The sequence below is a fragment of the Hypanus sabinus genome, chromosome 17, assembly GCF_030144855.1.
Source record: "Hypanus sabinus isolate sHypSab1 chromosome 17, sHypSab1.hap1, whole genome shotgun sequence".
NCBI lineage: Eukaryota > Metazoa > Chordata > Chondrichthyes > Myliobatiformes > Dasyatidae > Hypanus > Hypanus sabinus.
Genome location: NC_082722.1, coordinates 918289 through 932132, shown reverse-complemented (window position 1 = coordinate 932132; position 13844 = coordinate 918289). Strand labels below are relative to the sequence as shown.

Sequence of the window (13844 nt, the reverse complement as noted above, 5' to 3'; positions counted from 1 at the left end):
TTTGATTCTACCTTACTGCAAGATCCGGATTTCATTAAATTTATGAAGGAACAGATCGATTTCTTCTTTTCAACTAATTCCACGGATGAAATTTCTTGCAAAACACTTTGGGACACTTTTAAAGCATATATATGTGGACAGATTATCTCCTACTCTGTTGGTCTGAGAAAACGCATTAAGAAGGAAACTCTTTTATTGGTTGATAAAGTTAAAGAAATTGACAAATATTTGACAGTTCGACTGCTCCTAGTAAGGAGCTTTACAAACAAAGGGTTGGACTTCAAATGGAACACAGTTTATTACTTACATCTTCGACTGAAAATCAATCAATGAAAACCAGATCTGATTTTTATATACATAGTGATAAATCAGGTAAACTGTTAGCTAATCAATCGAAGAATGCTTTGGTTAAACGTCAAATTATTAGGATTCGTCAACAGAATGGTGAATTGACAGTTAACCATGATGAGATAAACTAATCTTTTCAAGATTTTTATACCTCCCTGTATCATTCTGAATTCCCTCATGATCATAATACCATGCATGATTTTCTTGAGAAATTGAATTTTCCAAAATTATCATCAGATGATCTTTCAATATTAGAAACTCCTATTACGGATGCAGAAATTAAAGGGGTTATTTCCTCTATGAATTCTGGGAAAGCACCAGGTCCAGATGGGTATACAGTAGAATTTTTTAAATGTTTTTCCGCTACTCTTTCTCCTTGGTTATGCAGGGTTTTTGAAGAAGCAATTAGATTGGGCAATCTGCCACAATCTTTTTATAGAGCTTCCATTTCTTTAATATTGAAGAAAGATGAAGACCCTACTGACTGTGCATCTTATAGACCAATATCTTTATTGATTGTAGATTCCAAGATCTTTTCCAAGTTACTGGCATCCAGGCTGGAGAAGGTATTACCCCAAATTATTTCGGAAGATCAAACCGGTTTTGTTAAAAATGGCTATTCTTTTTTCAATGTTAGGAGATTATTGAATATTGTTTATACTCCTTCACATAGCACTTCAGAATGTGTTATTTCATTAGATGCGGAGAAAGCTTTTGATAGAGTTGAATGGCCATACCTATTTAATGTGCTTGAGAAGTTTAATTTTAGTCCGACATTCATTTCCTGGATTAAACTGATATATCATACTCCAGTAGCCACGGTGCTTACTAACAATCAAAGATCTCACTTTTTTTGTTTATTTCGGGGTACTAGACAAGGCTGTCCTCTTAGTCCATTATTATTTGATATTGCTTTAGAACCCTTGGCAATTGCTATCAGAGTATCACCGAACATTTTTGGCATTAATCGTGGGACAGATATACATAAGTTATCATTATATGCAGATGATTTATTATTATTTATTTCTGATCCTGAGAAATCCATTCCTGCAGTTTTATCATTGTTGGCTCAATTTAGTGATTTTTCCGGGTATAAATTAAATCTTAATAAGAGTGAATTGTTTCCTTTAAATAGACAGGTTCCAATTTATGGAAATTTACCTTTTAAATTAGTTAATGACTCTTTTATTTACTTAGGGATTAAAATCATGAAAAACTATAAAGACTTATTTAAGGTTAATTTTTTACCCTTAATCGATCAGATTAAATGTTTGTTTACTAAGTGGTCACCACTATCTTTATCTCTGATAGGTCGGATTAATGCTATTAAGATGGTTATTTTACCCAAGTTTTTATATATATTTCAAGCGGTACCAATTTTTATTCCGAAATCTTTTTTTGCTAATGTTGATTCAAAAATTTCCTCATATATATGGCAGAATAAAAATCCTAGGTTAGGTAAAATATATTTACAGAAGGCAAGGAAGGAAGGTGGATTGGCATTGCCTAATTTTAGATTTTATTATTGGGCAGTTAATATCCGATATTTGTTATGTTGGTTAAAGGATTGGGATATATCTTTTAGCCCTCATTGGGTGAACCTGGAAATTAAATCTGTACAAGGATTTGCATTGGGTTCTATTTTAGGGACTTCTCTTCCCTTTGCTCTTACTAAATTGCCGAAACGAATTGACAACCCGATAGTTAAACATACTTTATGTATATGGTTTCAATTTCGGAAATTTTTTGGGTTGACTCAGTTTGTTTTAAATATTCCTATTTTATCCAATTGCTTTTTTTTATCCTATTATAGACCAAGCTTATTCAGCTTGGAAGACTAAAGGATTACTACGATTTTCCAATTTATTTTTGGATAATTGTTTTATGTCTTTTTAGCAATTATCTAATAAATATAATTTGCCTAGATTTCATTTTTTTAGATATTTACAGATTAGGAATTTATTAAATACTGTACTTCCTACTTTTCCAAATTTTGTGTCTTCAGGTATTTTGGAGAATTTGAACTAAATCCTTTTCAGAAAGGGCTAATATCAAAACATTACAATATAATTATGAAGGTATGTTCAGAGCCCTTTTATAAGACTAAAAATGATTGGGAAAGAGAACTTAACCTTACTATCCCTATTGAGAATTGGGATAAAATTCTTCAATTAGTCAATTTATCATCTATATGTTCTAAACATTCATTAATACAGTTTAAAGTTGTGCATAGGGCTCATATGTCCAAGGATAAATTGGCTCATTTTTATTCCTATATAAATCCTATATGTGACAGATGTCATTCTGAGATAGCATCTTTAACTCATATGTTTTGGTCATGTCCGCTTTTGAAAAAATATTGGAAGGACATTTTCGATATTATTTCCACGGTATTGAACATTGATTTACAATCTCATCCTATTACTGCAATTTTTGGTTTACTAATGATGGAGTCAATCCATTTATCTTCTGCTTGTCAAATGATTGCATTTCTTACATTAATGGCTAGAAGATCTATTTTGTTGAATTGGAAAGAAATTAATTCCCCCTACTGTATTTCATTGGCTTTCTCAAACTATGTTATGTCTAAATTTGGAGAAAATTAGAAGTGTTGTATTTGACCCTTCTATTAAATTTGAAAAGACATGGAGACCATTTATTCAATATTTTCATATGATGTAATTTGACCCTGTTCCAAACCTATTTGTTTTTCCAGTTTTGATTATACATATGTTGAGAGGATCGGAGTTGGCGACACTGATGATTTTGTATTTTTTTTATAGATATTATAAACAGCCTATTATTCATTATATTTTTTTCTTTTTCTCTTCCTTTTTTTTCTCTTTATTAGTTATTAGGTTCTTAGATTAGTTTTACTTAGGGTTAATTTTTTTTTCTTCTCTTTTTTTACATATACATGATATACTTAGTTTTGCTTTGTTTATATGATATTTATATCATTCATGATTTGGGAAGACTTAACTATGTTGTAACTATTGCATGTGTATCCTTTCATGTTCAGTTTAAATTTGTAAGTTTGTAATCCCACTATCTATGTATTAATCTTATGTTGATATTAATAATAATAAAAAGATTGAAAAAGAAAGATATCCAACATTGAAAGAAATGTTGCAACGTCGACCCCTGTGGAACATCGCTAGTCACTGGCAGGCAAGCAGACAAGGATCCTTTTATTCCCACTTGCTGCCTTCTACCAATCAGCCAATGCAAAAACCATGTTAGTAACTTTCCTGTAATACTATGGGCTCTTAACTTGGTAAGCAGCCTCATGTTTGGCACCTTGTCAAAGGCCTTCTGAAAGTCCAAATATATAACATCCTCTGCATCCTATGTCAGTGGTCCCCGACCACCGGGCCACAAACTGGTACCAGTCCACAAAGCGCGTGCTACTGGGCCATGAGGCAATGATATGATTTGGCAATATGAAACAATATGAGTCAGCTGCACCTTTCCTCATTCCCTGTCATGCCCACTGTTGAACTTGAACGCATGCGAGGTCATCAGTTGCCTAAACGCAGTGATACCCTCGTGCCAGGGATCACTGGTAGCCTCGGGTAACTGGCTGCCTTGTGCGGCTGATGAGAAGTGCCATTGCTACTGGCTTGGAGCACAGACAGATGGGCGCCGCCTCTCAACCTGTTTAGCACACCGAATGTTCGTGGGGAACCTGGTGCTAAAATATTCGCAGACGACCTAATTCGGGCTCAGGGTTTCGTAAATAGCAGAGCAGCTCCCTCACTGCGATCTACTGAAAGTCATCCCTCGAGCCAAACTTTTGTCGGCTGATAGATCCTACCTACCTACAAGGGGGCGCGGGCACGTGCTTGGTCGTTCGCTCTCTCTGGACTGCAGTCGCTGCGGCCCCGGTACAGGGACCTCCGGCCCTTATCTTGTCCTCTGACTGATGTGTTGCAATAATTTTATAAGTTCATGCGAGGAATCTATGCACTGTGTTTAATATCTAAATGTTACTTGAAATGTTATGATGCTATTGACTTATAAGTGAGTTATAATTGGCTTATTACTATGTTCATGCGAGGAAAATATGCGCTGTGTTTTTAATATTAAATTCGTTAGATAAACCCTTTTAGAAACAAAATTGAGCGTATTAGCCACTTATAAGTGACTTATAGTTGACTTATCACCTATATTCCGGTTGTGATTAACACCACCCCCCCCCCCCCCCCCCCACTGTCGGCTGGTCCACAAGAATATTGTCAATATTAAACTGATCCGCAGTGCAAAAACGGTTGGTGACCCCTGTCCTCTGTTACTAATCTTTAACAATTGACTCCGGCATCTTACCAACCACTGAGGTCAGGCCAATTTCCTTTATGCTGCCTTCCTCCTTTCTTAAAGAGAGGAGTGACATTTGCAGCTTTTCAGTCCTCTGGCACCATGCCAGAGTCCAATGATTTTTGAAAGATCATTGCTAATACTTCAATAATCTCTAACACTGCCTCATTTACACCAATCACCCATTTACACCCATATTAATCCCATTTGGTATTCTCCCCACGTTCCCATCAACTCTCCCAGAATTTCCCACTATATACACAGTGTAATTTACAATGGCCCATTGGTGAATCTTTGGGATGTAGGAGGAAAACAGAGCAACCAGGGGAAATCCATGTGATACAGGGAAAATATACAAGCTCCAGACCAATAGCATCCAAAAATCAAGCCCAACTTTCTGGTGCTGTGAAGCGGTGGTTCTACTAGCTGCACCACTCTGCTGTCTTATGCCCATTAGGTCTCTGCTGATCTTGGTTCATGACCAGACAGCATTACCATCAATCACTGTTTATTATTGAGTAATTGGAGCCAGGTATGTGTGTGCAATGTCCACAAATCAAAGATGGCTGTGCCTCAGTGATGACATACTCACCTTTGAATCTAAAGTTCATGGTTTCAAATCCCATAGTTTGGCCCTGAACAACTTGCTTCCATCTTCTTCCTGACAAAGTTATTTTGTATGCAATCGACCCTCCATATCCGCGGATTCAACCAACCGCGGATCGGGACAACCCAGAAGTTCTGTCTCCAGCACTCGTTGCTTGAGCATGTACAGACTATTTTTTCTTGACATTATTCCCTAAACAATACAGTATAACAACTATTTACATAGTATTTACATTGTATAATAAGTATAATAGGTATAATAAGTAATCTAGAAATGACTTAAAAGTACAGGCAGTCCCCAGGTTATGAACTAGTTCCATTCCTGAGTCTGTCTTTAAGTCGGATTTGAAGGCGGAACAGGTATATCCGGTATTATTTAGCATCAGTTAGTCAAACGTTTTTCTCGGTATATAGTACATATTTTGCCTTTCTATGCATATAAAACACTTAAGAAACATACGTATTTGAATAATTTAACCACTGCGTTGCTTAGTAATAATTGTAGCTTTCATTGGGGCAGGGCCTTTCACATTCTCCATTAAAATTGTTCAGATCGTTGACCGACTACCCTTACGCTTTTCCAATGACCGATGGCGTTTCACCACTTTCTGATCGTGTTATTACTTCCACCTTATTTTCAATCATTATTTTCGTGAACAGAAACACTGCAGATTCAGAGCTGCGCCGCCAGGTCCTAATGTCCACCGCATGGAGACGTTAAATAAAGTCCGAGGTTCTGCTGAGTCCTAAAGACCACCACACTGATACATGTTAAATAAGAGACTTGAGCATCCGCGAATTTTGGTATCCGCGGGTGTCCCGGAACCAATCCCCCGCAGATAAGGTGGACTGACTGTATTTGGACTTTAAGAAGGCCTTTGACAAAATACCATACATGAGGCTGCTTACCAAATTATGAGCCCATTGTATTACAAGAAAATTACTAACATGGTTAGAGCAGTGGCTGATTGGTAGGAGGCAAGAAGTGGGAATAAAAGGATGCTTTTCTGGTTGGCGGCCAGTGACTACTGGTGTTCCACAGGGGTCGGTGTTGGGATCACTTCTTCTTAGGCTGTATACAAATGATTTGGAAGATGGAATGGATGGCTTTGTTGCCAAGTTTGCAGATAATACGAAGATTGGTGGAAGGACGGGTGTTCAGGAAACGGGTAGGATGCAGAAAGACTCAGACAGATTAAGCGAATGGGCAAGAAAGTGGCAAATGAAACACAATGTTGGAAAATTCATGGTCAACCACTTTGGTAGTAGAAATAAATGTGTGGACTATTTTCTAAATGGGGAGAATATTCAAAAATCTGAGATGCAAAGGGACTTGGGAGTTCTTGTGCAGAACACCCTGAAGGTTAACTTGCAGGTTGAGTTGGTGGTGAGGAAGGCAAATGCCATGTTAGCATTCATTTCAAGAGGTCTAAAATACAAGAGTAGGAATATGATGCTGAAGCTTTATAAGGCATTGGTGAAGCCTCACCTTGAGTATTGTGAACAGTTTTGGGCCCCTCGTCTTAGAAAAGATGTGCTGGCATTGGAGGGAGTCCAGAGGAGGTTCACAAGGATGAATCTAGGAATGAAAGGATTAACATACAAGGAACATTTGATGGCTCTGGGTCTGTACTCACTGGAATTCAGAAGGATGAGGGGGGATCTCATTGAAACCTTTCGAATGTTGAAAGGCCTAGACAGGATAGATGTGGAAAGGATAAGAGTCTAGGACAAGAGGGCACAGCCTCAGGATTGAGGGGTGCCCTCTCAAAACAGAGATGCAGAGAAATTTCTTTAGCCAAAGGGTGGTGAATTTGTGGAATTTGTTGCCACTTGCAGCTGTGGAGGCCAGGTTGTTGTGTGTATTTAAGGCAGAGATTGAAAGGTTCTTGATTGGACATAGCATCAAAGGTTACAGGGAGAAGGCTGGGAACTGGGGTTGAGGAGGAGAAAGAAAAGGGGTCAGCCATGATTGAATGGCGGAGCAGACTAGCTGAGCCAAATGGCCTAATTCTGCTCTTAGGTATTATGGTCTTATGGTCTAAGCTGTTCATAGATTCTTGCTTTGATACTCACCCAGTACTGGGTCTGTACCTGGTTGAAATCAGGTAGCTTCACAAATAACAATGGGCTGCTGGCATTTTTCTATGCGTTATCTCCCTTTAACTCTTACTTCGTGCAGTTTCACTATTCTGCTGATCTGCTGCCAATATTGTGGAAAAACAGCAAAAGAAATTTTATAAATTCAATCAATATCCTCTACATGAGTACTCTATTCATGATTTCCTGCCATGATCCACATCCCTTCCTCACCAGCATAGTCCTCAAACTTCTATGTGATCCCTAACTGGTGGCATATTCCACAGCCCACAAACTTCTCTGCCTAACATAAGATTCTTGTGTTTGTTTATATTTACATGCTCTGATAAGTAAGTTGCTTTTGATGCTGGGTCACTGTGCTGAGGATCTCTTGATTATATAGTGGCTGCTTCCCAACTGCACCCTGTAGGTTCCTGTCAGTGTGAATTAATTACTGTTCTCTCTTTCCAGCTGCTCACAAGAAGTCCAGCTTTGACATTGTGCTCTCTAGTGTCGTGCCAGGCTCTGCAAGTCAACACACTTTTGACACCTTTGCTGAAATAGCTCGAATTCTGAAACCTGGAGGAAGATTTTACTTCAAGGAACCCGTGTGTATATCAGGTGGCATTTTACTTTGGATTTTTGTAATCCACTACAGCATAAGTTCAGGTGCAATATTTATAGAATGGAGAAGTGGTAAAATGCAGACACTGATAAGAATGAGAACTATACAAAGCGGAAAAAGCAAATGTACAAAATATGGACATGCTCGGGTTAGAGAGCATCTGTGGACAGCGAAACAGAGTTAACATTGTCAATGACCTTACAATGGAACCGGGAAATATTTCAGTGAATATAGAGGCAGGGAGAGGAGCACTGCACTTGGCTGGAAGGGCATTAAATGATGGGGAATGATTGTGCAAGGTAAACGGAGGCAGCAAGTCACATGGTGACGAAGGAGGTAGATAGGATAGCAGGGTCATTGCCAATGATATCAAGTACGCTTGGTAATGGTAAGGAGTGGTGTGGTAATGGATGGTGTAAAAGACAGGGTTTGGTCTGTTGTACATAAAGCAAGGAGATCACAATATGAGATCTGGGTCCTTTTGTGGTTCCATTGTAGGTCCAAGATGCAGGGAAGGATGAAAGCAGAATATGGGGAAATGGCAGAGACATAGCAGAGGGACCTATCAGCAGTGAAAGGGTATTGTTGGAAAAGTAGTTTGTAGGCTCCAGTTTTGTATTAAAGTGTGAAATTTTACAATGAACATCTGTGCTCCAGCACCTAAATCAAAACTGGTAAGCCGATGGAAAAAGCCCCAATGCCATCATGTGGCTTGTACTAGTATTGGTGCCAGTCCATTAGGACTGAGTTGCGAATGGTAGTCTTCAGGGCAACTCAATGCCTCTCCTCAGAGAGGCAGATTAACCTTTTGCTGTATGTTTTGTGACAGTAAAAATGTAACACTCATACTTTTCACTATTAGAGAGGAAACAACAGGAAACTAAAAGGTCAAACTGGGTTTAAAATAATGAAACTGTTTACAAGAACAGTTATCAGAGGGAGAGTGATGAGGGATACCCAGCTTATGCAGGATATTTGGATTTCTGATAAAAATTATGAATTGTCAAATAAAATCAGATTGGGGCTTTTATCTCTCTATGACATCAAAGTTCAAGTTCTTTTTTAAAATATTTTATTTATAATTTTCTACAAACTACAATGAAGAAAAGAAAAGAAAAAGAAAATAACAAAAATAACAATAATACATGTCTTAACAAATGAGCAATTCACCCATAGTAAAAAAGGGAAAAAAAAGAGAAAAAGAAAGAAAAGCACCCAATCCATCACCTATCCAACTCCAAGCCAACCATTATATGAGAAACACTTCTATTACCCCAGAACTATATATTGTAATAAAAAAAAGGAGGGGGCAGCCTGCTACCTGATTCATAAAAAAAAGTCAAGAAAAAGCTGTAAATGTAGGGTCCGATTATCAAGGGAAGAAAGAACAAACACCTGTCAATCTAGGTGAGAGTTATGAAAATATTCGAGAAAAGATCCCCACACCCTGTGGAACTTTTATGTCTGAATTAGAAAGTGAGTAGTGAATCTTTTCGAGATTTAAACAAGACATAATATCCCTAAGCCATTGAGCATGGGTAGGGGGAACTACATCTCTCCATTTAAGGAGTACTGCTTGTCTGGCTAAAAGAGAGGCAAAAGACAATGTTTGTTGTTTAGCCAGGGTCAAATGCTTGTCAGGGTCTCGAAGAATACCAAAAAGAGGGATCAAAGGATCAGGTTCCAAATGACAATTTAATATAGAAGATAAAATTTTAAAAACATCTTTCCAAAATTTTTCCAGAGTAGGATGGACTCAATACAAATGGAAAAGGGAGGCCTCACCTCCTTTGCATTTGTCGCACCAGGGACTAATATCAGGATAGAACTTCGCCAATTTGGTCTTGGACATATGACCCCTGTGGACGACTTTAAACTGCAGGAGACAATGACGAGCACATAAAGAGATTGAATTGACGGATTTAAGAATTGAATCCCAAACCTTGTCGGACATAGAAAAACCTATGTCATGCTCCCAAGCAATTTTAATTTTATCACAAATGGCTCATCTGAGAATCATAAATTTAACACGAATAGTAGAAATTACACCTTTGCCCAAGGGGTTCATTTGAAGAAGCAAGTCTACAACAGTTTTATCAGGTTGTTCAGGAAAATGTGGTATTAAAGGACTAATAAAATGTCTAATTTGAAGGTATCTAAAAAAAAAATGAGTATTCGGTAAATTAAACTTTATAGACAACTGTTCAAAAGACGCAAACCGATTGTCTATAAAAAGATTTTCAAAACACCTGATACCTCTCCTACACCAGTCTTGAAATGTGGAATCCTGCATAGACGGTTGAAATAAATGATTGTATAGACTAGGACTGGAGAGGGAAAAACTATAAAGTCCATGGTATTTTCTAAATTGAGCCCATATTCTCAGAGTATGCCTGATTACAGGATTAATAATAGATTTTGGCAGTTGGCAAGGAAGAACAAATCCAAGTAAAGCTGGAATAGATAATTTCTTTTAAGCGTTTAATTCCATTGCCACCCATGTTGGACAAACAGACTGATTATAAAAGTAGGACCAAAAGATAATATTACGAATATTGGCTGCCCAATAATATGAATGAAAATTAGGCGGCGCCAAGCCACCTTCTCTTTTAGGCTTTTGGCGATGAGCTTTATTGAGTCTGGGCTGTTTACTCTTCCATAGGTATGACGAGATAATAGAATCTAAAGAATCAAAAAAAACTTTGGGAATAAATATAGGTAAAGATTGAAATAAGTATAAAAATTTAGGGAGAATATACATTTTAATTACATTAATTCGCCCAATTAAAGACATGGAGAGAGGTGACCACTGTGCTAATCTCTGTTTTGTAAAATTTAAAAGATTATTGAAATTCTCATCGAACAGTTGATTATAGTTCCTTGTTACGATAACACCAAGATAAGTAAAACAATTGTTTGAGCAAACACGAGGAAATCTGCAGATGCTGGAAATTCAAACAACAACACACACAAAATGCTGGTAGAACACAGCAGGCTAGGCAGCATCTATAGGGAGAAGCGCTGTCGACGTTTTGGGCCGAGACCCTTCATCCAGCATTTTGTGTGTGTTGTTAAAACAATTGTTTACTACTTTAAAAGGGAGATTGTGAAATTCTAATCCTTGTGCTTCCTTATTTATCAGAAAAAGTTCACTCTTATGTAGATTAAGTTTGACTAAATTTATTGAGAAGTGAAAACAACAAAGGTAAGGAGGTGGTCGGGTTTGATATAAAAAGTAACAAATCATCGGCGTATAGAGAGACTTTGTGCTCAAAACCGCCCCTCCAGATACCATTCAGTTCAGTACAACTGCGAAACGCAATTGCCAATGGCTCGATAGCCAGATCAAATAACAAAGGGCTTAAAGGGTATCCCTGTTGGGTGCCATGTTTAAGATCAAATAGTTGAGAATGCTGGGAATTAATCAAAACTGATGCAATTGGATGGGAATATAATAACTTAATCCACTTAATAAAATTATATCCAAAATCAAATTTTTCTAAAACTGCAAATAAACAGTGCCACTCCACTTGATCAAACGCCTTTTCAGCATCAAGAGAGATAACACGTTCAGGGGTCCCTGATGAAGATGATTATAGAATATTAAAAAGACATCTAATATTGAAAAAGGGAAGGCGATTTTTAATAAAGCCAGATTGATCCTCAGAGATAATTACGGGTAAAATAGTCTCCAGCCTACGGGCCAAAACTTCAGTTAAAATTTTAGCATCTACATTTAATAGAGAAATTGGCCTGTATGAAGCACATTCTAATGGATCCTTGGGGGAAACACGAGGAAATCTGCAGATGCTGGAAATTCAAACAACAACACAACACAAAATGCTGGTAGAACACAGCAGGCTAGGCTGCATCTATAGGGAGAAGCAATGTCAACGTTTCGGGCCGAGATCCTTTGTCAGGAAGGGTTTCGGCCCAAAACATCGACATCGCTTCTCCCTATAGATGCTGCCTAGCCTGCTGTGTTCTACCAGCATTTTGTGTGTGTTGTTGTTTTAATGGATCCTTGCCTTTTTTCGCTAAAAGAATGATACAAGTCTCATCAAATGATGCAGGCAATTTATTTTGTTTAAGAGAATCAGAAAAAATTAAACTAATTTGGGATAAGAGCAATGAGGAAAATGATTTATAAAATTCTGTAGAGAACCCATCAGGACCAGGAGATTTACCAGGCTGCAAAGCAGAAATAGCAGAGGATATTTCCTCTAAGAATAATGGCTCATTCAATTTATGTTTAAGATCAGAAGGAAGTTTAGGAATATTTAAACTATCTAAAAGTTGCATAACAGTAGTATTACCATTAAAGGATTCAGAGGTGTAAAGTTGAGAGTAAAAGTTCCTGAATGTATCATTAATTTCAGACTGATCCACACTAATATTCCCATTACTCATTCAAATTTTAGTGATGTGTTGTTTTGCTAAGTTGGTTAGCTAAGGACTTACCAGATTTATCCCCGTGAATATAGAACTTACTCCAACTGCCCAAAAGTTGGCGTTCAATCGAATAAGTAGAAATAAGATTAAATTTAGTTTGAAGTTCCATTCTTTTCTTATATAACTCTGGATCCTTGACCTGGGTGTATAATTGGTCTATAGCTTTAATCTGATTGATCAGTTCTAAACGTTCTTTGTGAGTCTTTCTTTTCAAATTTGCTGTGTAGGAAATTATTTGACCTCTTAGATATGCTTTCATTGCGTCCCAAACCACCTGACTAGAGGCTTCAGGTAGTGCATTAGTATTTAAAAAGGAAGTTATCTGATCCTCCATAAATTTTACAAAGTCATTATCCGACAACAAGGTCGGATTAAAACGCCAGTGTTTATTTACTTGAGAGAGGCTAGGGAGAACTGTGGACAATGTAAGTGGGGCATGATCTGAAATCAATATACTCCTATAGTCACAAGAACGGACGGATGGGATCAATTGATTATCAATTAAAAATAGTCGATTCTAGTAAATGTATGGTGAACTTGTGAGAAAAAGGAGTAATCTCTTTCATGTGGATGAAAAATATGCCAAATATCAGATATTCCATACTTAGAAAGAAAAGATTGAATAAATAAAGCAGATTTACTTAATTGTCTAGGGATAGAAGAAGATCTGTCCAAAACTGGATCCAGCCAACAGTTAAAGTCACCACCCAATATAAGAAAGTAGGAACTTAGTTCTGGCAATGAAGAAAAAAAACGGTCAAAAGACCCTACATCATCCGAGTTAGAAGTGTAAAGGTTGGCTAAGACCACCCGCGTATTATAAAGTTTCCCCGAAATAATAGTAAAATGACTATTAGGATCCGATATTATGAAGCTCAAAAGAAACAGTTTTGTTTATAAGAATTGAAACACCCCTCACCTTGGCTTGAAAAGTTGAGTGAAAGTGTTGTCCTGCCCATCGTGCCATAAGACAAGAATTATCTGAGTGACGAATATGTGTTTCTTGTAAAAAGACTACCCCTGCTCTAAGCTATTTAAGATGTGAGAACACTCTCCCCTTTTAACCAGATGATTCAAACCCTTAACATTCCAGCTGACTAAGTTCAATGGACTAACCATTGAACATAAGTTCAAGTTCAAAGTAAATTTATTATCAAAGTACATATATGTCTCTGTATGCAACTGACATTCATTTTCATGCTAGCATATTCAATAAATCCATAATAGAATAATAACCGTAACAGAATCAGTGAAAGACCACACCAACTTGGGTGTTCAACCAGTGTGCTAAAGACAAAACTGTGCCAATACAAAAAAAGAAATAATTAATAAGCCAAAAATATTAAGAACATCAGATGAAGAGTGTTTAAAAATAAATCCAGAGGTTGAGGGAACATTTCAATGATGGAGTGAAGTT

At 37.3% G+C, this 13844-nt stretch overlaps 1 protein-coding gene across 2 annotated transcripts in view; it reads left to right on the top strand.

Moving 5' to 3' along the window:
- The window catches only part of ciapin1 (cytokine induced apoptosis inhibitor 1), a 58627-nt gene that overhangs the window by 18237 nt on the left and 26546 nt on the right, over nt 1-13844 (top strand). For both annotated transcript variants that reach the window (XM_059992453.1, XM_059992454.1), the window contains exon 3: nt 7822-7971. In XM_059992453.1, coding sequence (XP_059848436.1) covers nt 7822-7971 — 150 coding nt within the window. The remainder of the gene's footprint in view (nt 1-7821; nt 7972-13844) is intronic.